General features: G+C 38.1%; 2 protein-coding genes across 7 annotated transcripts; one reads left to right on the forward strand and one right to left on the reverse strand.

The window, feature by feature from the left end:
• The first annotated feature begins 6,506 nt into the window (after nt 1-6,506).
• Nucleotides 6,507-17,335, forward strand: LOC132199302 (protein O-mannosyl-transferase Tmtc3). Of its 2 annotated transcripts, none has more exons than XM_059623910.1 (12): nt 6,507-6,773; nt 11,868-12,066; nt 12,315-12,451; nt 12,514-12,595; nt 12,652-12,867; nt 13,279-13,451; nt 13,508-13,763; nt 13,874-14,244; nt 14,386-14,697; nt 14,758-14,830; nt 14,968-15,438; nt 15,750-17,335. In XM_059623910.1, the coding sequence occupies exons 2-12, from the start codon at nt 11,869-11,871 to the stop codon at nt 16,029-16,031; spliced, it is 2,571 nt and encodes an 856-aa protein (XP_059479893.1). In that variant the 5' UTR covers nt 6,507-6,773; nt 11,868; the 3' UTR covers nt 16,032-17,335. The 2 variants fall into 2 exon arrangements, with proteins under 2 accessions (XP_059479893.1, XP_059479892.1); XM_059623909.1 differs by lacking the exon at nt 6,507-6,773 and adding an exon at nt 9,930-10,269.
• Nucleotides 17,336-17,991: 656 nt separating this feature from the next.
• LOC132199303 (uncharacterized) lies at nt 17,992-24,108 on the reverse strand. Of its 5 annotated transcripts, none has more exons than XR_009442098.1 (10): nt 23,951-24,108; nt 23,344-23,558; nt 23,118-23,264; nt 22,810-23,033; nt 22,652-22,755; nt 22,454-22,601; nt 21,994-22,378; nt 21,756-21,897; nt 20,729-21,680; nt 20,159-20,307 (listed from the first exon to the last, which is right to left on the reverse strand). XR_009442098.1 is itself a non-coding variant. In XM_059623912.1 (9 exons), exons 2-9 carry the CDS (start codon nt 20,152-20,154, stop codon nt 18,127-18,129), a joined length of 1,320 nt encoding a protein of 439 aa, XP_059479895.1. In that variant the 5' UTR covers nt 20,155-20,278; nt 20,729-21,517; the 3' UTR covers nt 17,992-18,126. The 5 variants fall into 5 exon arrangements, 3 of the variants coding, with proteins under 3 accessions (XP_059479895.1, XP_059479896.1, XP_059479894.1); XR_009442099.1 differs by having other exon boundaries at nt 23,955-24,095; XM_059623912.1 differs by lacking the exons at nt 21,756-21,897; nt 21,994-22,378; nt 22,454-22,601; ... (3 more) ...; nt 23,344-23,558; nt 23,951-24,108 and adding exons at nt 17,992-18,245; nt 18,303-18,453; nt 18,742-19,126; ... (2 more) ...; nt 19,645-19,862; nt 19,921-20,067 and having other exon boundaries at nt 20,119-20,278; nt 20,729-21,517.
• Nucleotides 24,109-27,397: the final 3,289 nt, after the last annotated feature.

Raw genomic sequence — 27,397 nt, forward strand, 5'->3', positions numbered from 1 at the left:
CACTCGAAAGCTCATTATCGCCCTGCTGCTCGAATATGTACATAATTGAGCGACTCCACTCTTCCTACTGTTTGCGCAAGGGCTAAAAAGTGCAGCGGAATTTTTATATTTTTCCTCCACAGCCTCCACAGCGAGCTTGAGGCTGAGCTTTCGTCATGATCTTTGTTATGCAAATCTTTGCAAATTAAACGCGAGTAGGGATTTTTCTTCTTTCTTTCTCTCTCTCTCTCATTCATTTCTGCTTTCCTCTCTCCGGTTTTGATATGAAATATAAAAATGGTGAGAGGAGGCTTTTGCTCTTTGCCAGAGCTCTTTTTAATTGGATTTCTTTGCCCAGTGGATTTACATTTTATATCCCGGCGGCCGGGCGTCTCTCGTCTCTCTTTTTCTCTCTTTCTTTTGTTAATTTCGCCCCCTGCTTATTAAAATATCCTCTCGCAATTTTCGCGGCCTAGCGAGCCAGTGAGGAAATTTCATTTTCGCCGCTCTGTTTGCTTTTCTGCGAACAAGTAGTGAAAGCAGAGAAGAACCAAAGAGAAACTGACGGATTTTGTTCGCATCACAATTTGGTCTGCAAGAAGAGAGAAACGAATGATCCGCGGAGAGAGTATAATTTCGCGGCAGACACGAGTAAATTGTGGCTTTGGGCTCTTCGAAGAAGCACTTTGAATTCATTCAGAACTAAAATGAGAGATGGAGAAGATAATTAAGTTCACTCATAGAGCGAATTTTCTTCCGTTACCTCCTTTTAAAAGTTTAGTTATTAAAACTGTATTTTGGATTTGTTCATTAAGTTTAATAAAATAAATTTAAAATTTTTATTAAATTTTTTTTTTACTTTTTTTAATTATTTAAATATTTATTTGATAATTTCTTTTAACAAAATCAACATTCCGACGTTTTAGAAATGCAATAATATTTAGCTGGTTTTAATACTACCCATTATGAGTTTCTTTTCTATTCATACTGGAGATGTCGAGTAAATTTAATGCTCTGCAAAAATGTGAGGTTAAAAATAATCCAATATTGGAACAGATTTAACATATCTGTCAATGTTGTGAATGGGATATTATAATTCTTTGTTAATTAAAATATCCCTATCATACTTCTATAGTTTTTTGTATTCAAGCCCCTTGTTCTGTTTTTCTTCCCTCGCAGCTGCTCTCTGTGCTCGTTCTCTCTCGTCAAACAATATTTCAAGCGAACAACGAGGGGGCTGCAGCAGCTCTCGTAGCTCGACACGCACATTCGCACGCAGAAACCGCACCGAGGACAACTTGACGTGTCGTAAAGGGCCGCGTGTGCAAGAACTCGCGCTCTCCTCGTCAGTCGGAAAGGTAGGTACGTTTCAATGTAAGTGCAGTCGGAAGCCCCGCGGGTACCACAACTGCTGCACAACCCTCACAGCACCCTAACAGAAAGATAGGGTTGGCTGTGCAGTAGAGAAAGAGTGCGGTGATCGTGATCGTGCAAATGGCAAAAAAAATGAAAATATCAAATAAAAAAATTTTAACTTTTGGAATTCAATATTCTGAATTGTATTGTTAGTAGAAATTTTTAATAAATTTAATTTTATGATTGTATAATTCTTTCTCACGTGTATGGGAAAAATGTGAAAATTGAAAAATTAGTCAAAAGAATAATAATGTAACATAATCAGCAGAGATTGTCAAAACGCAAGAGGGTTATTTTATTAATATACCTAATTTTTTTTTATTATTGTACAAATTTATTAGTTTAAAAATATTTTAGTTGAAAATAAGATTATTTTCCTGAGATGTTTTACAATTATCTAATATAAATTATTTTTAATTATTAAATTGCATTTATTTTGCAATTTCTTATTATAAAAGAATTATAATTTAGTTTTGTTATTCCAAATTATTAAAACAAAATAAATTAAAAAAATTTAAATAAAAACCTTTATTTGGAATACTAATACTAGTCAGGTTAAGTTAAACTACATGTAAATCTTGATTCTTGCGTTGCCAGTATTTATATTGAAGCAGAAATTAAAATACAAATTATTTAGGCTATCAAATCATAGAGCATTATTACGTAGAACAGAATTGTAAACTAACAAAGAGCTGTATGAAATTTTCAGTTTAACATTGATTAACACAAATAAGCCTTTTCATATTGTAAAAAAAAATATATTAAAGGAATCACAAGCAAATAATATTAATTAAAAAAATCATACCAAAGGATGAGGGTGAAGGGAATTATTTTATATTTTCCTGGATTTAGCTTTTCTATCCATTGTTATTCCATGGGCCCACAAATTTTAGCGCTGATTCTAACTGAATGCCTTTTTCTCTCCACGTGTGTGACAGAATCATCAACAAAGGTTGGAGCTCACAGCGATAAATTTTATTCGCGACATGTTTTACGGTAGAAATAAAAATGCCTAGTTTCGCTTTCCTCGACTGCAATAAAAGCGGGCAATTTCACATTTCACCCCTGCTCGCTAACTCGCCTTTGCTGTTGCGTGCGCCCCCTAAATATCAGGTTTCCATCTTGCGACGATTCCGCCCGCCCGCTCCAATCCCGGCCGAAAATTGTGACAATTTTCCGGCGCGAAACCCAATTTCCCGCGCATCTCTTGCCACCGAAAGGCAACAAGGCGTGAGGGAGACAAAAAAGCAGCTGCACCATCGCATCCGCTGCTCATTTCGGAGAAAATAAATCCGGCACTGCCGTTGGGAGCAACAAGCAAGCGAGGCGAAAAGCATTAAGAAGGAGATAATTTTTCGTCCAGAATTGCTCGGCGCGGCGTAAATTTCTCATCAACCGGCTGCGGCTTAATGGCGGAGGCGAAATTAAACCCAAAATAATTGCTCTCGCCTCGAAAATGAGTTTCTTTCCAATTAAAACCAACGCATTGTTGTCTCGCTCGCCTGTTGATGCCTTCTGTTTTGTAAGGTGAGGTACAGAAGTTAAATCGGCTTTTATACAAGAGGATTAAAAAATATTACAATTTCATCCAGAATGGAAACGCAACATAAAATTGAAAAACAAAATACCTAGGCAAACATTAAAATGAATCTTTTATAACTTAAGCTATTTTTAGACAGCAGAATTATAAATTTCAATTAATTGTTTTTGCTTATATATTTTGGGAACGACAAATCAACAATAGAAACTTAAATTTATAACAGAAGTGCTAACTTTGAATAAACGAGTAAATCTCTGGGACAACTTATTACTTTGCACGTTGTTTTCGCACTTTTTCGGCCAGGATGCATCGATCTTGGTGCTTCTCTCGCTGCTATTTATCAGCAGCAGTGGCCCTGATTTCCTTGGGGAGCGCTCGGGCCTCTCGTAGTGCCGGCGCCCCATGTAAATAGGCCTCCGCAGACATAATCCAACGAACGCTAAGTGCGCTCCGCCGACGATTATTTGCCTTCTTCGCCTCTTTCTCGCGATTTCCAAAGAAAGCAACAAGTTCGTTTTCCGATTTGATTTGGCCTCGCTCCCCGCCGCGTGCGTTATTTATTATTCACCGCGCGCGCCACACACGACTCGTCGTCGTCATTTTCATAAACGCGCGATGAGCGCACGGGGGAATGTTGATATTGGATTCCGATCTTATTTATTTTCATCGCCCGCCGCTTTCTCGGCGCGATTTTCCCTCAAGATTGCTTGCCAACGAGCGAACAGCAATTTCCCTCGATTAGCGCGAGCGACAGTGGAGCAATTTTCAAAACGCTCTTCGCTCAAGGGTGTTGCTTTTTGGAGAATTTTAAATATTATAGTACGTTGTTCACCCTTGAAAATCGCTCCAATTTTCTATTGCAAATCTTTCCCAACAAGAAATTATCAAAGGGAGTTTAAAAATTTATCCGCATTGTGGAATAACTAAAGTTTCTTATAACGCGTCTTAGCGAGTAGATATTATTTTATAATTTTGGCATATGATCAGATTTAATAATTTTCAAATTATTTAAATATATATCGTGAGAGTTTAGTGTCGTGTATTACCTTTAATAATTCTAAAATAAGATACCATTAAATTTCAAAATTTTATTTAATAAAAAATTTAAAACGTTATCTCCGTTATTGAGGATTTGTAATTTTGCTGTGAAAATTTCCAATTAACCAGAGAAAAATGGACAAAAGGATTTAAGCTTATCTCTTAACTTTGCTGAGGATATTTAATAATTTTCTTTTTTTAAATTATTTTCCTTGCTGATATTTTTCCTCTACAGATAAAAAGTGATTAATTTGGAAACTTCGGCAGTGATTTGTTCCCGATTTTCCCCCCGGAACTTCCTTCTGACGGTATTATTTCTTTTTTTTTGTGCTCAACAGACCTCGGAAGTTGGCCGGTCCCCGAAGGGATTATCAATATCGTGCACGTCGGCCAATCTCCTGCCGCTTTGACGAGACAAAAAGCGACGGATCAGCCAGCCAGTCCGGCGATATGTTTGTCAGACACGGTGCATTATTAATAAAATGCCGTGTGCGTACTGTACATACATGATAGACGAGCCGAGAGACGACGGAAGCTGGCAGACCTCCGCTCCCGGGGGATGCGAACGAAACACAGTCAGCGTCCGACCGCACGCTAAAAATACAAAAAAGCTGCACGCGGCACTGGGTAACGTCGCACCTAATTTATCTGAAAGAGGAAAGGTCGGTGGAAGAGGACGTCAACCGGACATTTGATTTTTGTCAATATATAGGGAGGACATTGTGTAACAGGGCTATTCAGTTTTTTTTAATAATCTTTCTATTTGTACCTTACATTGTATCTTTTTTACTACAAAAGAAATATTGTAGTGTAAAAAACCAGAGTAAATGCTATAAAAAGATGTCATTACATCGAGAAGGGTAATTTAAAGGTGATTTGAAGCTTAAATTTTATTAATTTGAGATTGTCATAAATTAAACAAGAATTTTAAATTTGTTTAATTTATATTGAGTATTGATCAATTTAGAAAGTAGTCTCACAAATAGAAATAGAAATTTGAGTCAAATGAACTATCAAAATTATGAAAGACAAGTGAAAGCACCCTAATTAATTTCTTGCCTTTGTCGCAGCGGGCGGAATGAAATTTCCCCGCCGCCGAGTAATTACATCCAGAGGCTGCGAAACGCCTTGAGTCGCGGCGAGTAGGCAACGCGCGCGACACGTGTGACCGGCGGAATGCCTAGCGAGCCGCAGACAAGGCCGCCGCTTGTTATTCGCATTCGCCGGCGCCGCGCTTTTAATTGCCAATTTAGACGTTTCGGCGGAGAGCGAGCGAGCAGGAAGTCGTCGCTAATTTGCGGGAATTAAGAGCAGCAGTTCGTCCAGCCGCTCGCCGAATGCGTTTAATTGGGGCTTGTGCTGCGGTGGGCGCACGGCTTTTTCGGGCCACAGTGGTAAACAACAAAGAGAGCGGATGATTAACAAGGCGCTTAGGGGAGAATTCTTTCTTTATTGTGCAAGTTTTGCTCGAAAATTCGGGCTTTCCGGATTCAAATCTAATTAAGCTGAATGTAAATTTGGGGGAAATTAACAACCCTATTTGGACGGTTTTAGTGTTTTTGTAAAATAATTACAAATTAATTTATTAACAGAGCAATTCACAGATCATGCCGGTGAGTTTATAAACTCAAAAACTGTCCAAACTGAAAATTTGTTTCTTATTCTATTTTACTATAATAATTTATCACACCAGCTATTTATTCTAATAATTAAGAGGATCTTTATAAACAGTAGTACAAATATACTTCAACGTCCTGAACAATGCTACATTTTAATAGTAAATAGATGCAACAGTTGATAAATTATTAGACGCAATATTAAAACAATAAATACTTCAAAAAAATCATGGAAGTACCATCGATTTGGATTTTTTTTTTCAGATTTCCATTTCCCTTTGTTGTATGATCTATGTTAGCAAAATAATATTTTGCCATATTATATACAAAAATTTCAATCCCTTAAATTTTTAAGTCTACAATATTTACCAAACAAATATGGAATATTGAAGACATAAATTAAAAATAAAAAATGAAACAAATGAATACAGAGAAAACTAGCAATTTTTTTAATTATTTATATAAAATTATCCAAATAATTATTTTCATACAATTTTCCCATCAATTTTTCTACCCCTTTTTCTGTATTATAGAATTTATATAGAAATAGATTAAAAGCAAGCCACTAAAATTTATCCATTATTTAGCTAACATTTGATTATCACAGTTTAAGTCTTTGGAAATTGGGCGTGGGTGTGCAAATGACAGGCGTTCCAAAACCAACTACGCTGAACCAGATTTTAATTAATTCCCTCTGGAAAAGACACACGCTTTTGCGGTGGAAATTTTCCTTGCCCGCTTTCTCTCTCTCTGGGAGCTATTTCTTGACGAACCGCCTCCGATCGAGTGGTTGTTCGCCTCGGTCGCTCACTCACCGGCGGCACCATCGAATGCCTCTCTTCAGGCATCGCATGCGCATGCCTCTCTGCGGAACGTGGATTTAAAAGCGGTCTGCTCCGACTGCCGTCAGATCCTGGAGAGTTGCCGGACGACGAGGTCCTCTTGCAGTTGAGAGCTCTCATCGAATTGTCCAGCAGCGAGTGCGCCAGCTAAAAAAAAGTAGTGAATCAAGAAGTGCGACTTTGATTATTGTCGTGTAACACAGCAGGAACCAGTTTCGCCCTGCGCTTTTTTGAGTGTTGGATGTGAAAAATTGCGGCCAGAATTTGCGTGTGCCATGAAACTCGGTGCTCCTGGAGCGAAGCCGTTCGCGTCCGCCGTCGGAGACTAATACTGCCCAACAGGTAATTACTCTCTTTGGATCTGAAGGAATAAAATGGAGGTCGGTGAAAGAGCGGCGTAATTGGCGCTCGGAGAAAGCGACGGCTCTCCGCACCGGCCGATAATGAGCAAAAACTACCGTTCAATCCGCCCTTTCTTCCTTTGCACCCTCAACGGTCTCTTTTTGGTCTTTTTGTTCTGCGGGAACGGTAATCAATTCGACGTAGAGCGCCGCAGAAACACCCATTGTTCGGTTGCGCGGCTGATTGGGGCTTTGTTTCCCAACTTCCGCACTCGATTCCAGTCGTAAATTTTCATTTGGGCATTGTGGATGGCCGTAAAAACGCGCGATTCCCCAGCGGACATAACTTTTCTGTGTTGCCGGAAAATAAAAATAAACTCGGAAGTGGCTAAAAAAAAACATGTGAATGGCACAAAAATGCCATAAAAAATTAACGAATTATAAGCGGCAAAAATTTGAACAAGAAGTTTCCAAATTTGACTGGTTCTCGTTTGGTGAAAAAGACCTTCCGGTTTTTCACTCACCAACCCCAAAAAGAGCAAAACCCATGCATGTTGGGAGTCTGGCGGAACAGGTCCGCAGAACGGTTGCGCTCTCGCCCCGCCGTTTAATGAAAGGTCCGACTTTAAGGGGGATGTACGACTCACTCACTCTACGGCGCCCCGACGAGCCCCGGCCAGCACCAAAAACTTTCCCAATTCGCACGCAGCATTTCTCTCTCTGCTCTGCTCCTGAGCCCGGCCGCCGAAGCGACCCGGCCGAAATACATAGAGAAAGAAAAGAAAATCAGCCGCCGTGAAAAAGTGGGCGAAAGAGAACGCGCCACTTTTTCGCACGCAAATTTCACCGAGAGAGAGAAAGAAAGAAGGGCTTCCAGGTGGAAGGGAAAGGATAGCAGACCGAGGCGTGCAAGAGACGAGAGCAGGAAAAGCGGAGGAGGAAAAGAACAAAAAGAAAGTTGTCACTGGATTACAATAAAGTTTGCCCGAAAATGCGCACTCGTGCAGATTTTCCACCACTTCACTCTAAAAAGCTTTGTGAAAAAAATTAATCTTTGGAAACAAAGCACCAGAAATGTAATTTTTATAAAATCTAATTTTAGCTAGCGCCATTGAAAAAAAAATTAGGGGAAAATTTGTTAAAATTTGAGTGCAAAATTAAATTTGTGGTTAAACAATGGGAAGCAATTTTGTTCCCATTCCAAACAGTTTCCCTCCCACTCGCGATGTATATTTAAAATTCGAAAAATGCTTTACCGAGCCAAACAAAGGAGAACGATGAATTGAATGAAGAATTCGCTTTACTCTGTGTGAAACAATTTTTTTACTTTGTTGCGAAACTGGGGTCATTGGCTGGGCGATGAACGGCTGGCTGGTTTTATTTCCAATAACGGCGGACGAACCGGCAGATTAAAATTTTATCGCGTGGATAAATCTGGTTTTGTGTTTGCCTAATGCGCGCGGATTATCTTTGTGTGTCGAATTTATATTTGCTCGTCGGCGCCGAACGATCGTTCCGCCGCGCGCCCTAATTGGACGGAAAACAATGCCGTTTGTTTTTACGACAACCAAAGACAACAGCGCGAAATCCAATCCTCCCCGTGACTTGCGTCAACTCATTATATACTTTGGTATAAAAAAAATATACTATTGGCATGTTCTGATAAAATTAATTCTCGCCGGTCATTTCACGCTCGTCTGCCCAACGGAAATCGATTCCGTGGGCCAAGCAAAGTCACGTTTTTGTCAGATGGACGTGGATTTCATTTGGAAACAATAAATTATCCGTTTTATATATAACTGAATATATATTCAAACACGCAGCGATAACAGAAGCGCCATTTATCTTCTTTAACAGGGAAAATAAAAAATGACCGCTCTACTCTAGAATGTCTTTCCATTTTATTTAAAATTCTAATTTGGTTCAGTATCAAAGTAGACCAGAAATAAAGTCGGAATTTAACGACTAGAACTACCACACTTCATGGTGAATAAATAATAACGCCTGGAGAAAACGAAGGTGCTGAAAATAGAGCCGGATGACAGGTGCCGCAGACGAGAGTCTCAATTTCGCTGCTCTGCCGGAGACTCACAGAGAAAGATATTAAATTTTGCAACAGAAAGCGTCTGGGCGGCAGATGCTGCGCGTCGAAATAATATTTTTATTTACTCTCCGCGATTTTATTAAACAGCTGGAGAGAAATTGGTTAGGGAAAATGAAAGTTTCCAACAAGAGGTCGATTTGCATTCTTTTTTTAAATATTATCGACGTGCGCCCGAATTTCGAGGCAAAAATGCAAATTCAGCTCGTCAAGTTAGATTAATGTGCAAACGCGTGCTCGGCAAAAAAGTGCTGGCGGATGCATTGTGAATATTTTACAAGTCGCGTGGGGATGATAAATAATATACACGTAACCGGCAGCGCCGCGTTTTCTCTCTCTGGCGCGCGTTTAAAATTTATCATTAAATTTTTAGCCGCGCGTTCACCACGTTAGCAAACAATAGAGGGATGGTTTCAATGTCAGCCGCGGGAGCACACATAGCAGAGAATAATAAAAAATAAAATAAAAAATGGCAACCCAGCAGCTATTAAGAAATTAATTTCGATGCCACGTCAAAATTGTCGCAATTCCGGTTAATCTGGGTCGTTTTTTCCCTGCGAGGAAAAAATCTGATAAGTTTTGGCTTCATTTGCATTTATGCGTTTATTTAGTAGGCAGGCAATTTTCATTTAAAATTATATAATCGTGGTTCAAAAAAAGTTCTTATATTAATTAATGCAAATTTTTTTAAATTTAATTTCTCCGCTCATTTAACAAATATGTACTACATATTGTACATAGTTGTGCTAGTTGTAAAATCTTTCTTCTCTTTTTTTTACCATTTTTAAATATGTATTGACCGAGAAGAATAATTAATAACAATAATTTCTCAGCTCATTTAAAAAATATGTAAAATCGTAATGTGGTTCATCTAAAATCACGATTGAAATAATCATTTGCAAAATTCCTATTTTAATCTTTGGAAGGCTTCGGTCCGCTCCCTTCGACAGCCCAAAGTGGAAGAACCATCTCTCCATGCAAGAGCTGAACACCGTTCTCCGATCGTGTCCGCAGCGCCCCTGGCGGCAGGGTTGGCAACTTCCGTGGTCACGTGACCGCAGACGCAGTGAGAGAAATGGAGGTCGGGTTGCGGCCGACTCTCGCGAATTTGACCAATTTCGGCCGCTTTTTGCGCTAATATCTGACGCCGGCGGGATCAACGCACCCCCTGAACGTGGCGTCGACGCGGTGGGGCCGACGGTGGGGCCCGCGGAGTCGACACGGCGCCGCTGTCGATCGCGCAACCAGCTGGGGTTGCGGATCGGAGCAAAACACTCGGAGCTTCTAGCTGGTGAAAGTGGCACCAAAAGCAGGGTGGCCGCCCTCCTAGGCGCAGGATGATGAGGCCCAGGGGCGCCAGGGGCCTCTTCAGCAGGGTGACGGCCCAAATAGAAAGGTGAGAGGCTGCTGGGGTCCGTATTTAGAGCGGCCAAACGTTGCCACTCGAGATATTCCGCGGTGCTTAAATATTCATCAGGGGCGGGGAAAGGAAAGGAGCAGCAATTAGTGTCTGGCAACCCTGGTAATTTACAGTTAATTTGCCGGCCAACAGGAAAGGGGTCAGCGGAAGCAGGAAGTGTAAACGAATTTTATGCGTTTTCATGACAATTATGCTGCGTGAATTACTGTGGAATTTTTGCATATTTTCGTGGAGACGGAAAATTATATTATAATTTCCCGCCGCTTTGGCAAATTTGCAAATTATTTGCGGAAGGACAATTTTTGCAATGTTATTTTTTTCTGAATTAGCTGCTTTGCGAATGATCTTTGGAAATGCTTAAGCAATTTTTAAATGATTTGTATTTAATAATTTGTTATCCTTTTGGAAAAAAAAATAAATAAGCTTGTCCCCGCATCAGTTAAAAAAGTTCACATACATAATTAATAAGTCTTACATGGAATCATAAAGAACCGTTACATCGGCAGGTTTCAGTCAGATTTTTTACCATTTGTAATTGAATCCCATTTTTTTTAAGGATCAAGTGCTAAAAATATAATATTAATTGAAATAAAAAAATTGCAGTAAAAAATTCATTATTTCATCCATATTTTTTTCCAATTCTTTATTAAATTTTTTATTCAATTCAATTGATTTTAATTGATGAAACAAAAATTATTGTGATATTTCACCATATTACATAATTTGAAGAATGGCTTTCTTAAATTAGTGTGCATTTATCAATTAAATTTCCCAAAGATAATTTTAATTCAAATCTGTAGACATTCGCAATTTACGAAGAAACGGACAAGTTTTACAAGTTTATTTATGTAATTTACTTTGCTGGAAGTACTGAATTTAATGGATTACACAAAACTTTTATCAAACTTGCTCGAACGTCAAAGTTTAATCTGCAGAAACGATTTGCGTTGGTGTTTTGACAAAAATTCGGGCCGTTTGCGAATTGGCAATTTCCACGCTCTATTTTTGTCTCGAGGAGTCGAGTGGTGAGTCAATCAGGCGCTGGAAACGCGCGACCGGAGTGTACTTGGATGTGCTCCAAATTGAATTCCAGTTCTCTCGTGTTTTGCATAAAGAGCAAACAAGATGCCTCGTCGTCGCTGCCGAGATGTAGCCCATAGTGTAGCCGCCTCGCGCGCGTAATGCGAATAACTCGTGTGTATGCAAAGTCGGTACAGCGAGCTGCCGAGCGCCAATCTCGTCGCACCCTCAAGGCGATTTATTAAATTTGTTGCCACTTTTCCAAAATATACGTATCAGACGTGCATAAATATACGCGCACAGAACTGGTTTCCCCTAGAGAGGCAGATGGCTTTGAGACGCGTATCGAGTTTGACAAATAATTTTGAAAATTGAGTGTTGAAATTCTCAACCCTTTAAAAATGTATACATATAAATTTTTTTAAGTAATTCTAATTTTCCTGTATAAATTCGACTCTCATTTCAATATTTTTATTTTAGTCTGTTTTTAAATGATGCTTTTTTTATTCGTCAATAATTCTATTTTTAATCATTTGTCTTGTTCGTGTTGACAGAATGGGCGTGGGTGGCGAGGGAGGCCACTTGCTGGCCGCCGTCGTGGTGGCCGCCTGCGTGGCCTGCTACTTGAATTGCCTGCAGTGCAGCTTCGTCTTTGACGACGTCAGCGCCATCAAGGACAACAGGGACCTCCGCCCCCACACACCCCTCGCCAACATCTTCCGCAACGACTTTTGGGGCACACCCATGCACAAGGTACACCCCCAGGGCATTTGCAAATAAAAAATTCACTATTGAAAAGTCAATAAAGTTGAACCTAGAAACTTTCAAAGAAACAGTATCACCAAAAAATGATGTCTTTTTTATATAAAAAAAAATGAGCCATCATGTGAAAAAAATATTTTAAAAATACTGTCAAAGTTAACCATTTTTATTATTTTAATTATAATATAATAAAAAAAAACTTATTTTCTAAACAATTTTTTTTTCTTAATAATTTTCAGGAGCAAAGCCACAAATCCTACAGGCCTCTGTGCGTCTTGTCCTTCCGACTCAATTACATGCTGCACCAGCTCGAGCCCTTAGGATACCATCTGGTCAACATGCTCCTCCACTGCCTTGTCTGCTTCATGTACTTCCGGTAAAAACTTAACCTTTGGAGTTAGAAGATTTTATAATTGTTCGAATAAAATTCACTTTCAGAATGTGTGCCACATTTTTATCCGAACTGGCAAGTTTCGTGTCAGCTTTGCTATTTGCAGTTCACCCCATCCACACTGAAGCGGTGAGTTTTTTTCTTAAAGCACATTAAATTTAAATTAATCCTTTTATCTGATTCAGGTGACGGGCGTTGTAGGTCGAGCGGAGACCCTTTCATCAGTATTTTTCATCGCCGCCTTCATGTTCTACACGCAGGCCACCAAAAACAGGCGACACACGAGGTGGCGGTCGCTTGTGTTGGCCTTGCTGTGCGTGGCCACGGCCATGCTTTGCAAGGAGCAGGGCATCACCATCATTGGCATTTGCTTTGTCTATGAACTCTTCGTTGTGCAAAAAGTGAGTCAAAATAAGAATTGTATTCATATCAGCTTTTTTTAAATTTGTTTGAAGAAGTCGACACTCAAGGAGATGATCATGGAAATGAAGAAATCGAGCTTTTTCCTCGTTGCAGAAATTGTTTTTTTTTTTTTTTTTTTTCAAAAATAAATGGCTCAAACCGCCTGCGATCCTATTTCATGAGCAAAAAAAAAATAGAAAAAAAATCACCAAAATTAAAAAACACACACACACACACACACATTTTAAGATGAAAAATTTACATCTCAAACTAACAAATTCAAGTACAAATCCAAGAGCCATTTGTTTTTCAATGAAAAACAATTTCTGCATTGGGGAAGAAGCCCGATCTATTAATTTATATTTTTAATACTCCAAAAATATTAACAAAAATTTATTTAAATCTTTCAGGTTCGTCTACAAGACTTAATACACACATTAAAAGCCACCCTGGAAGGCAAAAACACCCCTCTGCCGTGGTCAGTGGAGACCAGTAAAAGACTAGCAGCCCTTGTGGGCTCGGCGATTGCCCTGCTGGCGCTCAGAGTCCAAATCATGGGTGCTCGTCTTCCCGTTTTTACAAGGTTTGATTTTAACCTGCCTCTCAAACATTATAAAAAATTATCATGATTTACTTCAGGTTCGACAACCCAGCGTCGGCCGCAAGCACACCTGCCCGTCATCTCACGTATAACTACTTGCTGAGCGTGAACCTAGGTCTGCTGTTGCTGCCGTGTGACCTGTGCTGTGACTGGACTATGGGCACCATCCCCCTGGTCGCAAATATCAACGATCCAAGGAATGTGGCCACCGTGGCCGCGTACCTCTTCCTCATCATGCTCACCTACGTTGCCGTGACTTCGGAAAATCAACAGCAAGCGACTGCCCTTGTCATGGTTAGTTATTGTTTGATTATTTTTCTCAAATTATATTCATGAATAAAAAATTTTCTAATTTATTTTAGTAAATAAAACTATAAACTAATTTTTATTAAATTTTTCAACAGAGCCTTGCCTTCATGGTCTTGCCCTTCCTGCCTGCATCGAACCTGTTTTTCCCGGTCGGCTTTGTGGTGGCCGAGCGCATTTTATACATGCCCTCGATGGGCTTCTGCATGCTGGTCGGCTACGGCTGGTCACAACTTGCGTCACAAGCAAGACTGAAAAAGTTTGCCTGGTTCATGTTGGGGCTTCTGGTCCTCACCCATGGCTGCAAGACTTACCTGCGCAACCAGGACTGGCAGGACGAGTACACCATCTTCAGCTCTGGCCTCAAGGTCAATCACCGCAATGCCAAACTGTACAATAATGTGGGACATGCCCTTGAAGGCCAGGGCCGCTTCGGGGAGGCACTTGGTTTCTTCCAAACTGCTGTCAGGTGAGTTTTAAGAACACATGTTATAATTTTTCCACAATTCAACCCTTCAATTCTGGATCAATCAATTAAACTTCCAATTTTTGCATGATCTTATTAATTTACCTTTTTTTTTCATTTTCTCAAATAATATGTAATCAACAGGGTTCAGGAGGATGACATAGGAGCACACATCAACGTTGGCAGGACCTTGAACCACCTTAAAATGTACAAAGAGGCTGAAGATGCGTACTTGAAAGCAAAAGAACTGTTGCCGAAAGCAAAGCCTGGAGAGTCGTACCAGGCGAGAATAGCGCCAAACCACCTGAATGTGTTCCTGAATTTGGCGAATCTGATTGCAAAGAATGAGACGAGACTGGAAGAGGCAGACATGCTGTATAGGCAGGCCATCAGCATGCGAGCCGACTACACGCAGGCGTACATTAACAGGGGAGACGTACTCCTAAAACTCAACAGGTTAAAAATTTGATTTAAAAGTGAGAGACAAAAATTTAATAAATAAATTTATTGCTGCAGAACAAAAGAGGCGCAGGAGGTTTATGAAAGAGCACTTTTCTACGACAGCAACAACCCAGATATTTATTACAACGTGAGTTGATTTATTTTACCATTTTATAAAATCATTCATACCAAATATTTTTAATAATCAATTGCTACAAAATCACTTTCATAGTGGTGAAAAATTATCATGCAATTTTTAAACAAATTTAATTTATTTTCTTTCAGCTTGGTGTTGTCTTCATCGAGCAGGGCAAGTCGTCTCAAGCCTTAGCCTACCTGGACAAAGCTCTTGAGGTTGACCCTGACCACGAGCAAGCCCTGATGAACTCGGCCATCCTCCTGCAAGAGTTGGCCAGACCTGAATTCAGGCAGTTGGCCAGGGAGCGGCTGCTTAAGCTGCTGACCAAGGAGTCCGGCCACAACGAGCGTGTTTATTTCAACCTCGGCATGCTAGCCATGGATGACAACGACATCGCCGGTGCTGAGTACTGGTTTAGGAGGGCCATTGCGCTGAGGGAGGACTTCCGCTCAGCGCTTTTCAACCTGGCACTGCTTCTGGCCGATGACCATCGGCCTCTGGAAGCGGCGCCTTTCCTCAACCAGCTGGTCAAACACCACCCCGATCACACCAAAGGGCTCATATTGCTTGGTGACATCTACATCAACTTTATCAAGGACATCGATGCTGCAGAATTGGTATGAATGAAAATTGTACATCTAGTAATTAAAAATTTGTGAAAAATAATTTTTCAATAATAACAAATTTTTTTATAAAATATAATAATTTTATAGAAATTTTAAAGAACGAGTGACAAATTCAATTCAATTTTTCAAATTATTGAGATAATTTTATTTTATTTTCTAATTTATATTTACAAAATGGAACAAATTATTAAGGCATATTATTTATTTTATAATATTAATTATTATTATTTTTTTAAATGAAAATTTGATATAATAAATATAGTAAAAGAAAAATATTAAAATTAATTATTTAATTTCCATAGTGTTACAAGAGGATTCTGCAGATCGAACCCAATAACGTCCAGGGTCTGCACAACTTGTGCGTCGTTTATGTTGAGCGTGGAAATTTGGTGCGTGCCGAGGCTTGCCTGCGTCACACCCTGCATCTGGCGCCGCACGAAGAGTACATTCTGCGGCACCTAAAGATTGTGCAGGCAAGACTGGCCAAACTGAGCGAGCAGCAAATCAACGAGCAGCGGGCGCACCGAGACCCAGACTACGACAACTTCATGGCTGCCCTGCAGGCCAACGAGACAAAATCCTAGTGCAGATTATTCGTTAGTTACTCCTAATTTTTCACTCACTTTCTACGACTAGTCATTCGGCATCTACTGTGCTAGGTTCAAATTTTTTAAATCTTTGCTTTTTACTTTTTGGTCACAATTTAACGCGCCTCTTCGGAGCAAAGAATCCCACGGACAATCAGTTCTACTCGAAACGCGGTTGTTGCATTTTATATGAGACCTTTTTGCACACTTGAACGGCTGCGAATCATGCTACGATCAACATAGACTTACTCGACGAGATGATTTCTGAATAGCAAGAGAGAGATAAAATTATATTGATGTTAAATTATTGTGCCTTGTGAGAAAAATGAATTATTTAGCGAGCATATGTGCGAAGAAACAATTATCAGAACAAAAATTTATGTGACTCACGCGCAACCGCAGAAATTTTTTATGTCTACGGATAAAGCAAATTACGATGAAAGAGAAAGGATAAATATTTTTCTATGTTGACAGAGAGTAGAGGTTGCATATGGAAATAATATAATGATATAAAAGTATTCTATAAATGGATTCATGTTGTGAAATTAACGCTATCATTCAGAGAAAAGTGATAATGCTTTACTTAACATACTCAACAACACAGAACATTCCTCAGATGTGCAATTATTCTATTTTATTTTCATACAAAACAAAAAGTAACAATGAATTGAAAATTGATGTCCTCAGTTTGCATTTTTGATTGATTTCACTGCATTTACGAAAAGAAGATGGTCCAAAACAATCAACAAAACGAGATGTTCTGTGAGAAAAAGTAGTTCAGTGGAGTAGATTTTAAAGATAGGCAACGCTGGCTAGATACACGTAATTGCTCTGTGGATGTTGCATTAATCAATTCCCGTGATGGTGTCCCTGATGTTGAGAAATTAAAAATTCGTTTCCATCGAGACTTAAAAAGAAGTAAAAACTGCCTCACACTAAATGTTGTTTTTAACAAAAGAAATATCTAAAGATGCAGAGTATTATAACAGAAGTATATATGAAGAGCATATATTTTTTTGAAGAAACCACCCCACCGATAAAAATTTTCCACCCACCTGTTTTCATTCAACAACCACTGTACATAAGAATGGGACATTGATCACGAGAGAAAGAGGTACACACTTGAGGACTATGTTTGGTAGAGGAGCAGAGTGTTGTAAAAGAGTTTTGATGTGGTGTAAAAAACAAAAGCAGACCCTCAGCAGCTACGTATTCTGTGTTAAACGTCACTCACGCTAAAATTGCTGGATGTGAACCCTGTCCTTACAAGTTTCGTTTCCTTCTTACTGGTGGTCTCAATTTAACAAATGAAAAAATATTTTAAAATTTAGCAGAAAAAAATAAACTAGACCACCTGCGCACTTTCGAAAGCCAAATTAAGTTATAACAGGGGAACAAAATCACCCCAGCAGCAAAAGGAGGGACGATCTGAGTGTTTAGAGATAAAACTCGGTGTAATTACAATTAGTGTCAATTGTGTTGTCGGCGGACCTTGATAATTGCTTGGAGACGGTCGGCAACATGTTTGCCAACGATGTTTATGTTAGAGGCAGCAGCTATGTTTGTTTGTGAGACTAACGCAAAGCAACCCCTCTGTGTCTAAATGGTGTAAAATCAATTTTTCGCTAGCGCCATCATGCTAAAATCCTGGGCCGAAATCGAATAGAAAAATTTGTGAAATTATCGCCGTGGTACGAGACAATCCGCTTATATTGAAATTAAGGAGGCCGACAGAGATGGCAAGCACGCGATTCTCATTTTTGCCCCCCTGAACTTTTTTAGGTATTTTTCGAACCCTTGAAATGAATTATAAAGAACATACAGCATGTTCCCCCACAATCTATACTTTTAAAACGCTGAAAACAATGAAAAGATGGCAGAGAAATTTATATTCTAACTGAAATGTGGCACTTGGCCATGAATGTTTGTAAGTGACATTGTAATAAAACGAGGTGGAAATGGACCAAGAAACGATTTTTCCTTCATTTTTAATCCTATAGTCAACTAATACACAGCATCTAAATAATTAGCTAACTATAGCAAAATTAGAATCAAAAAACCAAAAAATACTCATCAACAGCTCACAATAGAATTATTTTAACATGCCGTTTTGATTTCTTTTCTTGTTCCTGTTTTGTTTGTTGCCAAAATCGGCTTTCTGCTTGGCATCGGCATCTTTGCAGTACTCTAGCAGACTCAAGTATTCTTCACCTAGAGATTATATTCAATGAACATAAATTTAATATAAAATTTTAAAGAAAGCTTTACAAAGATTACCAACAGTCTCTTTGCGATTGCAGTTGACATTTAACAAAACCGCATTTTGAATCTCAGTCTTGCCGAAGCAATCGTAATGAATTATTTTCCCAGCCTCGGAAGCAGCAAGCATTTGAATTTTGGCCTTGAGAACAGGATCACCCTATAAAATTGTGTTCGATCATTTATGAGAGAAAAAGTTTTTGATAAAATGAGATGATTTTTCAGTTTAAGTAAATTAAAAACAATTTTTTTTTTAAATTCCATTTAAGCAACAAAATTCACCAATAAATAAAGGAAAAAAAATATGAAAATTGTAATAAAACTAATACTGTTTGCACTTTTACTAGGGCCTCTGGAAGTCTTGTGACTGCCCAAAATTCACATCCTGATAAATCTCCAGTTCTAAATTTAATGCAATATAAAATACAATTTAAAAAGGCAATAATACCTGGAAACAGCCTCCGCCCCAGTTTCCTGATAAAATAGGCATTACGTCCACAGCACTGAACGCAGCATACGCCTTGCGCAGCTCTCGGTCCACATTGTGTTTCTCATACTGATACCACGATGGCTGGTTGCTAAAATCTAGTGCATCCATGGCCACAACTCTGTGACAGAAGCTTTCAGGGCTGCGCAAATCCAGGAAGCCTGTGCACTTGAAACTTTCAGCGTAACCCTGGTGCAACGAGTACTGGCGCAATCCTGAGACAAAGATTGCCTCGTTGTCCTTCATTTCAGATGAAAAAAACCTGGCAATGATGAGCTCAGGGCATGTGATGAACATGATCTCCTCCTGCAATGAGCCAGTAGCAAGAACTCCTCCTCCAATGCGTCTAAATAATATTTTATAATATATTAAATAAAAATTACTAGAATTTATAAGTGTATTATAAAATAAAAATCTCGTACTTGTTGGCAAAATCCACCCTGCACATGCCACTAGCTGGTACGCCTACAGCAATTCCACTTAAAATCAATTGTGGGGACACAGTAGGTATTTTTGAATTTGACCAATCCGGATCCTGCCTTACGATGCTTCTTGTCAGATTCACGGTCTCCTTCATGACTAAAAATATTGTTTTTTAATCACATACACCATACATTAATCACAGTTGATCGGTGATCACAAGGTATGAAATTTTGGTTTGAAATATAAAATATGTTACCATCTTCACGATAGTACTGAGAGGCTAAATTAAAGTAATTAAGCAGGCATTTGATTTTCTCCTTTTGCACAGAATCACTCTTCCAATTATCTCTCTTTTCAAATAGGCTGCAAAAAATTATAAATAACTTTTCTATCATAATATTGTAAGAAGTTTTGACAAAATTTAAACAATTCTGTTCTTACGTGGAAAAATTGAGAAGTTTGTCTTTGCCTTTACTCTCAGGAAAGCAGCAGAAGAAGCAGCAGGACAAGAGGTTGAAAATTTCTTGCCGAGAAAAAGTGACGTGGTCTTTGTTAGTGGTGAACTTTCCAACCAGATTGGTGCTTTTGGCAAAATCAACTCCCTCCTTCATGAGTGGAATTGTACCACCAAAAAATCGCGTTTTCTCTGCACCTGTTAGCTATTTTAAAATGATAATTGAAGAAAATCTTTGCAAATCATGATATTAAAAATTTTACCTTGTTGGCGACTTCAACCAAAAGATCAAGGTTTTTGCTCCACATAGAGCTACTATTGGCTTTGCTACTCTTGAAGCGAATCAGGTTGACCAGGTCATGACCATTTTTGACAGCAGGGTCGGAACTTCTGACCAGAGTTTCCTGAAGCTGAGCAAAGGATAAAAATTAAAATAAAGTGGCAATGATCAAATAACGTACCTTTTTGTAATCTTGCTGCTGCCCGTCTCCAAACATGACGAGCACCGGAGCCGAGTGTGCAAGGTACGCACCAATTTGACCCAGGGCGAGATATTTTTCGACAAGAGCCTAAAAATCCAAAGGCAACCAACAAACACGTTCTCCCGGCCCTAGTCTTTTCCTTCAAATCGATATTAAATATGTAGAAAGCTGCAAAAATATGTTAAAATCTCAAGCAGGAATTTGTAAAATGCAAGGTCATTATGAGGATCTTAAAATAAAGCTGAAAGAAAACACATATTTTGTATTAGATGTATGTACATAATATTATCTATACATATTTTTATTTTAAGTTTAATTAAAATTGTTATAACTTTCAATAATGCTGAACAATGTTTTCCATTAAAAAAAGAGCCAGAAATTGAAGGACTTTACAAAACATAAATCATCTATTGACACTAATGCTTGAGTAATTCTAATGATTAACAAAACCTTGCACTATTTTGAGGTGTCTAAAAAATGTAATGAATTTATATGCCAGTAGGCAGCTGGTGCTCAATTAAACTTGGTGTGAAAATAAAAATAATTATTAAAGAAAATAAACAAGAGATACATAGTAATTAATAAATACTTATCACAAGGAGGGTCGTCAGCGCTCAGCGCGGCTGAGTAATTCACCAAATTCTGCAAAAAGCTAGCACGACTCATATGTACAACTGAAGCATTGCTTGCAAAGCGAAATTTGATGCGCCTGCTCCATTGCCTACTCCACCACTACACCCGCTACCCGCTCCTCAAATGCATTCCCCATTCTTCAGGTTGTGCCAGTTGCATACCTCCCAAAAATGCAGGCGTTTCTATAGACCTAGCTATGCTTCACAAAATAACACAATTTGGGCATTAAGGCATAGAAATTTTTTATTATTTATTCCTTTCTACGTTGATTAAATCTGTCTGCAAAGTCCATATATTGAAAAATAAAATGCAAAACCTCTGTGTCTTATTGGTGTAAAATAAATTTCTTCTCTTGCGCCAACAGCCATCATGCAGAAAACCTTGGCCGAAATCATATAATGGGATTTTTTTTTATTTCTGTGGTACTGGACAATCATCCATTGAAATAAAGGAAGCTAACAGAAATCACATCAAAGCTAGTGACTTTTTTAACGAGCCCCCCTAAACATTTTAGATTTAAGAAGAGCACGATCGCTGAAAAAACAATTAAATGATGGAAATTTCAACGGAGATGTGACCATGAACATTATTGTAATAGGACAAGGTGGAAACAGACCAATAAAGGGTGTTCATTGATGCAACAAAAAAATATGAATTGCCTCACCTTGCACCTAACAGCAAAAAAACAAAAATGGAGTATTTGGATGCTTTTTAGTTTCAGTGCATTTTATGGCCCAAAAATCACCAGTTATAGGATCCACTTGTATGGCTATTAGAGTCAAGGCTATGCTTCTTGTAATATTTTCTATCTGGTCCTTTGTCAGGTCCTTTGTATGATGACATCGATGATTCTAAAGCTGAGCGAGCCTTTGCAAGGTAGTATTCGACCAGACTGTGGTATTCATCAGCTAAAAAAATGTTAAAAAAAAAATCAACCACAAACATACAATAATATATGAACACATCGACTCATGAGTGCTTACCGACTGTATCTTTGCGCACATTATATACTAGTCTTGACACATCATTTTGCACTTCCTGATTTTTGAAGGAATTGAAGTGGACCTTTTTACCAGCCTCGGAGGCAGCAATCATCTGAATTTTGGCTTTCAAAACAGGATCACCCTACAAAATTATGAGATGCAAATTTATATAATTTATTCTTTCATTTTAAAATTTTTAATTAATGAAATTGAAAATTAATAACAAATAATCAATTACCTTGAAACAGCCGCCACCCCAGTTTCCAGAGGCAATTTCCTCCGAACCAATAGCACTAAAAGCAGTATAGGCCTTGAGCAGCTCTCTATGAACACATTCTTTGGAGTATTGGTGGTAGGGTGGCTTATGAGTGAAGTCCAAAGCATCCATTGCCACAATTTGCATAGGAAAGTCAGAACTGCTGTCCAAAGAAATAACTCCCTTGAACTTGAAATCCTCGGCATATCCATCATAATTAGAATATTGGCGAACACCAGTAATGACAATGGCCTCGTTTTCCTCCATTTTTGAAGAGAAAAATCTAGCAATGATGAGCTCAGGACAGGTGATGAACATGATTTCCTCTTGCAATGTGCCCGAGCCAAGAACTCCTCCACCAATGCGCCTATGTGATTTTTTTTACAATAATTACATTTCACCACATAGCTTCTTAGGTTATTTGATTGAAGTAAAAACTCACTTGTTGGCAAAATCCACCTTGCACATAGATGCCATCATTGCGGTGTCACTGTATGTTACCTCCAGAGGAATGATTTGTTTCTCAGAGGATGACCAATCTGGAGCTCTCAACACAACATTTCTCTTCAGGCTCACAATCTCTGCCATGACTGAAATAAGAATTTTAAAATTTAAATTATGTAATATACTCAAAACAAACCTTCATTGCAGTAGAATTTTGCAGCCATGCAAAAGTAAGCCATCAAACACTTAATCTTCTCTTTCTGTGCCTCACCTCTAGATAGATAATTTTTTTCAAACAGCCTGCCAAAATAAGTTTGTAATCTTGATGACATGAAGATGAAAATTATTTTTTACTGAGAGAAATTGAGCAGTTCCGCTTTATTATTGTCACCACTCTCTGGAAAACAGCAGAAGAAGCAGCAGGATAGAAGGTTGAAAATTTCCTGCCTTGATAAGACAAGGGCATCTTTACAGGAAGAAAATCTTCCAAGCATGTTGGTTTTTTTTGTCATCAGCACACCATCCTCCATGACAGGAATTGCTGTTTCCAAAAACATTCTCTTCGTTTTGTTATTGGACTGCAGGAGAAAATAAAAATTAGAAATTTCTAAAATTTATTTTAAAATAAAAAACGAAGCCACGATTGGAAAGTATTATCGCACCTCATCAATAACCTCAATCAAAACTCTAAAGTCATTATTTTTTAGGGCATTGCCAGTGGCTTTGCAACTCTTCCAACGAATCAGGCTGGCTAGTTCGTAGCCACTCGTCAAGGTTGGTTTAAAAAGAGAGACCAACGACTGCTGGAGCTAAAAATAAAAAATAGAATGCAAAATGTTTGTTAAAAAAAAATCATTGTTAAAAGTAAAAATGCTAGAGACAAAATACCTTTTCGTAATCTTGCTGCCCCTTTTTCTCCCCCACATCTTCAGCAGACATCATTGATTGAGGGTAGATTGGAGTTGAGTTTTTGATGTAGGAAATAAATTGACCCGGCAGGGCAAAAAGAATCTGTTTCAGAAACCGCAAGACTTTGATAATCCACAGCAGGTAGGAATTACTTATGTAGCCAAGTGCTCTTTCCATCCAACTCGCAGCCGACCCTGAAAATTTTTTGAAAACGTGGCATGAACAAAAATGGATAAAAATATCACGGAAGCAAGGCTGCGAAGGAAATTCTAATTCCTACAAAATCTTATGCATTATAATGCATGTTTTTGTGTAAAAGATGTTTCAAAATTTTCTAAATATCAAAATTTGCCTTGCATCTTGCATTATTGAGTGGTTTAAAACTTTTTTTAAATTGCAAACTTTCAAACCAACGCCTCACATTAAATTTCCCACAATGCCTGAAGTTTTGTGCGTTAAAAAAGGCAAATAGGCGTAAAATTACATAGAGAATAGAGATACTTTGCGACGAAGGTTGAATGAACAAGAACAAATACACATCCTAATCAATATGCTAAAATAAATCAATTAATTTCATAAACCTTACCAACCACGAGGACTTAAATCTCCAATCTCCTTGTGAAAATTCTAAGACACAGAGATTTGTTACACAGCTGACATTATTGGTGATTCACCAAAACTGCACGAATGCATGAACAGATTGAACAGGAAAGCTAAGCGTCGCTTGCTATTTTGGAATGCGGCGTGAATGCGCTTGCTCAGTCCTCAGGAGACCCAACGTTGTACATTATTATGTACATACTACATTTGTTGTTGTACTACATTTTTCAGAGTTTTCAGACACGTACATTATCTCCTTTCTCTATACTCCTGACGTCAAGTCGTGCCAGTTGCATACCTCGCAAAATTGCAGGCGCTAAAGCCGCTCTTATTTCATTATAGATCAATTATTGTATTTTTCAGGATGAAGCGAGGAAAATTTAAGTAATAAAATATATAACTATTTTCCAATTTCATGTTAAAAGTTGTACTTTTTTGCAAAAGTAACAGTTGATGTATAAAAAATCAGCAAAAAAATAAAAATACAATAATACTTCTCCATACTTTTCCCATACAGTCTACCAGTGTCTAAAAATAAGAAATTATATTAAAAGCCTGAGTTAAGATTATTTTTAGAATGTTTCTGGAATTAAAAAAAATAATAAAAACAATGTGACAACTTGTGCTATTGTTTTCTTAAATTTTAGAAGAAGAGAATAATAATAATATAATAATAATAATAATATTTTTATTTATATAAATAAAAAGCTGTAAATCGTTCATTAAAATCCGTTAAAAGCATACAACTGATTAAATTCAATGCAATTTGAGATTGGCAAAAAAATTTCAATTTTATGATTTCTTATTTCGAATCAAAGAGAATTTATTTATTTTTAATTAAAATGATAATATTTAGAAAAAAGTTAAAGCATTAAATTGGTAGACGACCACTCCCATGCTTGACAGCCGCGCTTCATTGATAAATAATGATAAGTCGTGGTCGAGAAAGTTGTGCAAAAGTACAAAGAGCCGTCGCGATTGTGTTATTATTGGCGCGGACGCCTCGTGTTGCTGCAACGTGATTTTCTGATTCATCTCGTAAACACTAGCCGTGGCAGTGCGTGTGTGCGTCTGTTTTACAAACAGGGCGCTGCTGATCGGCGGAGGCGTCGCGCGTGTTTCCTCGATTAATCTGAAATGCAGGTCGCGTCGCGTGCGATCTGCGGCTGGGAGTAAATAAATATAGGCGCCTCGCGCGGTCAAGGGTCAACGAGGCGCAATTCAAACCTGCTCATGTCGTGAGTGAGTGTGTGGACTATAATAGCTAGCGTGTCCTTTCGCCAAGTGATCGTCAAAATGCGAGGGCATCCCCCTTTGGATTATTTGTAAATAGAACTCCGTGTAATAAGGATAAGACGAGGGTGAATAAAATTTCTGTTTTTTTCTACGCAAATATTTGCAATTTGTAAATATTTAAAAGAAAAATTTTCTTTTTCTTTTAGGAAAAATATTGTACTAAGCAATAAACACACAGTCAATTATTTATCTTCTCATTTGATTTAAAATTTGTTAAAAATAAACAACAATAATACAAATTTTATCATTGAAATTTTAAATACAAACATTCATAGGAAAAATTTTTTTCTTTTTATATTTAACAATGAAATTTTATCATAACAACAACAATGATTTAAAAAAAAAATACTAACGGAATTTGTATTATCCTTACTTGTCTGGCTGTGCTAATTTGTTCAATTTAGACTTTTTAAAGCAGACTCAAATTGACACAAATAAAATATAAAATTTCTTGTTCTTGTTTCAAACATTATCTTTTTATTGACCGGCGCTTCAAGGTTCGATTCAAAATAAAAAATAATAATTTTTATTGTCTGTCTGGACAAATAAAAATGCAGACAATTGGCAGCTATTGTAGAGAAGTATACTAGGCCTGGGTGCTTCGCCGCCGCAACCGTGAGATCTGCAGGCTGAATTCAAATGGGCTCTAATTGTCTGGTCGCTTCAAACGAAAGTGCCGCCCACGACACTGCAGCCGCGGCACAGATTTGCTGAAGTGATGTCAAGAGGGATTAATGCAAATGAACAGTACAACTTAAAATCAATACAAAGTTGCCCTAAAAATAAATTCACGAATAATAATAATTATTAATAAATAATATGAATTAAAAAAGATTTATGTAACCTCAAGGTCTGTTTTTAGTGTTTTACTTCTCAGAAGTGACTGGGTGGGAACAAATTGAAAATTTAGCAGAATGTAAATAATTTGTTTTTTGTTAATTCATTATTTTTTCCTGAATCATAGCATATACTTTCAAGATAAAAGATTATATTATTGATAATTACTATGATTGAGAGTTAATATTTATTTTTTTTACTGTAAATCTTGCTAATTATTTAAGAAATATCCAAAATATGTAATCGTTAATTAAATTTTATTTTCAAATTCTATGAATTAAATGTTAATTGTTCACTCAATTATTAACTCATTTATATGTGCATTCAGCATTTCCTTCCTTTGCCGTTGTATTATATTGCACTCGGAAAAGTTTTAACAAACCGTAATCAACAAAATAATTTTTTTTTTCTATTTGGAAATTGGAATTGCGTTTCTTTTTCTTTATTTTCTTTAACATATAATTAATATGAGATTTATTGCATATTGTAACTTTCAAAATTTAAATTTTTTAATATTAATCAAACTCAAAACGCTCTTATTGATAAATAATTACAAGTTAAATGATGATTTTTTATTTATGCAAATAAATTTAAATTTTCACCATAAAATAAATTGTCTCAAGAACTGCGCAATATAAGTGCCCGCTTCGCCTTATAAATAGCGGGGAAAACAACCCCTTTCTGCATTTAGCCTGGCCAGCAAGATAATTTTTGCGTGTGTTCGAGGGAAAAACCAGGACGTAGAGCTTCCGAGAAGTGTGTGCATCGGAGAGAGGAAAACATGAATGGGGGGTGCCCATGCACGCGCCGGCAGCGAGGTCGAGCTCTCGAGACACCTGCCTGTTGCGATTTGGCGCGCGGGCCGCTCAGCCGTGAAATTTGTTGCCCCGATTTCGGTTTGGCAGCAGGTTGTTCGGCCACACACGTGTCTGCTCTGTTTACACGTTGAGTTCTTTCCGGGCGCTCTCCTGGCGACGTCGGCGGCCCAAAACAAGTTTGTCGCCACCTAATAATCAACAGCCCGTGGGAGCAGCACCAAGAATGAATCGTCAGACAAAATACGCTTTGCGCCCCCAAGATGGTCAGGCCCACGTGCCCTAATCTTCTCCCACGCAATAAAACTCACAGACCCCGACGAGGAAAGATTTTCACAGAGATTTATAGGTTATGAGTGTATGAAGTCAGAAAATTTAGTGAAAGTTGTTTGCCTAAAACATGGGTTTGAGATGTGTTTTTCTTTTAGAAAACTTATTCATTTATTCAAGTTTTTGTTTGACTTTGACGTGTATGCTCTCCCCCA

This window comes from Neocloeon triangulifer, unplaced genomic scaffold (assembly GCF_031216515.1).
Source record: "Neocloeon triangulifer isolate White Clay Creek 2 clone unplaced genomic scaffold, ASM3121651v1 ptg000014l, whole genome shotgun sequence".
NCBI classification, from domain to species: domain Eukaryota; kingdom Metazoa; phylum Arthropoda; class Insecta; order Ephemeroptera; family Baetidae; genus Neocloeon; species Neocloeon triangulifer.

Excerpts from the sequence above, each read along its gene's own strand:
- LOC132199302 (XM_059623909.1), top strand. The coding sequence starts at position 10,211 with ATGATGAGGCCCAGGGGCGCCAGGGGCCTCTTCAGCAGGGTGACGGCC. Across the intron at positions 10,270-11,867 it reads GTGACGGCCCAAATAGAAAG|AATGGGCGTGGGTGGCGAGG; the intron begins GTGAGAGGCTGC and ends TCGTGTTGACAG. Across the intron at positions 13,452-13,507 it reads CGTCTTCCCGTTTTTACAAG|GTTCGACAACCCAGCGTCGG; the intron begins GTTTGATTTTAA and ends GATTTACTTCAG.
- LOC132199303 (XM_059623912.1), bottom strand. The coding sequence starts at position 20,154 with ATGTTTGGAGACGGGCAGCAGCAAGATTACAAAAAG. Across the intron at positions 19,863-19,920 it reads TGGTTGAAGTCGCCAACAAG|CTAACAGGTGCAGAGAAAAC; the intron begins GTAAAATTTTTA and ends ATTTTAAAATAG. Across the intron at positions 18,454-18,741 it reads GGGGCGGAGGCTGTTTCCAG|GGTGATCCTGTTCTCAAGGC; the intron begins GTATTATTGCCT and ends ACAATTTTATAG.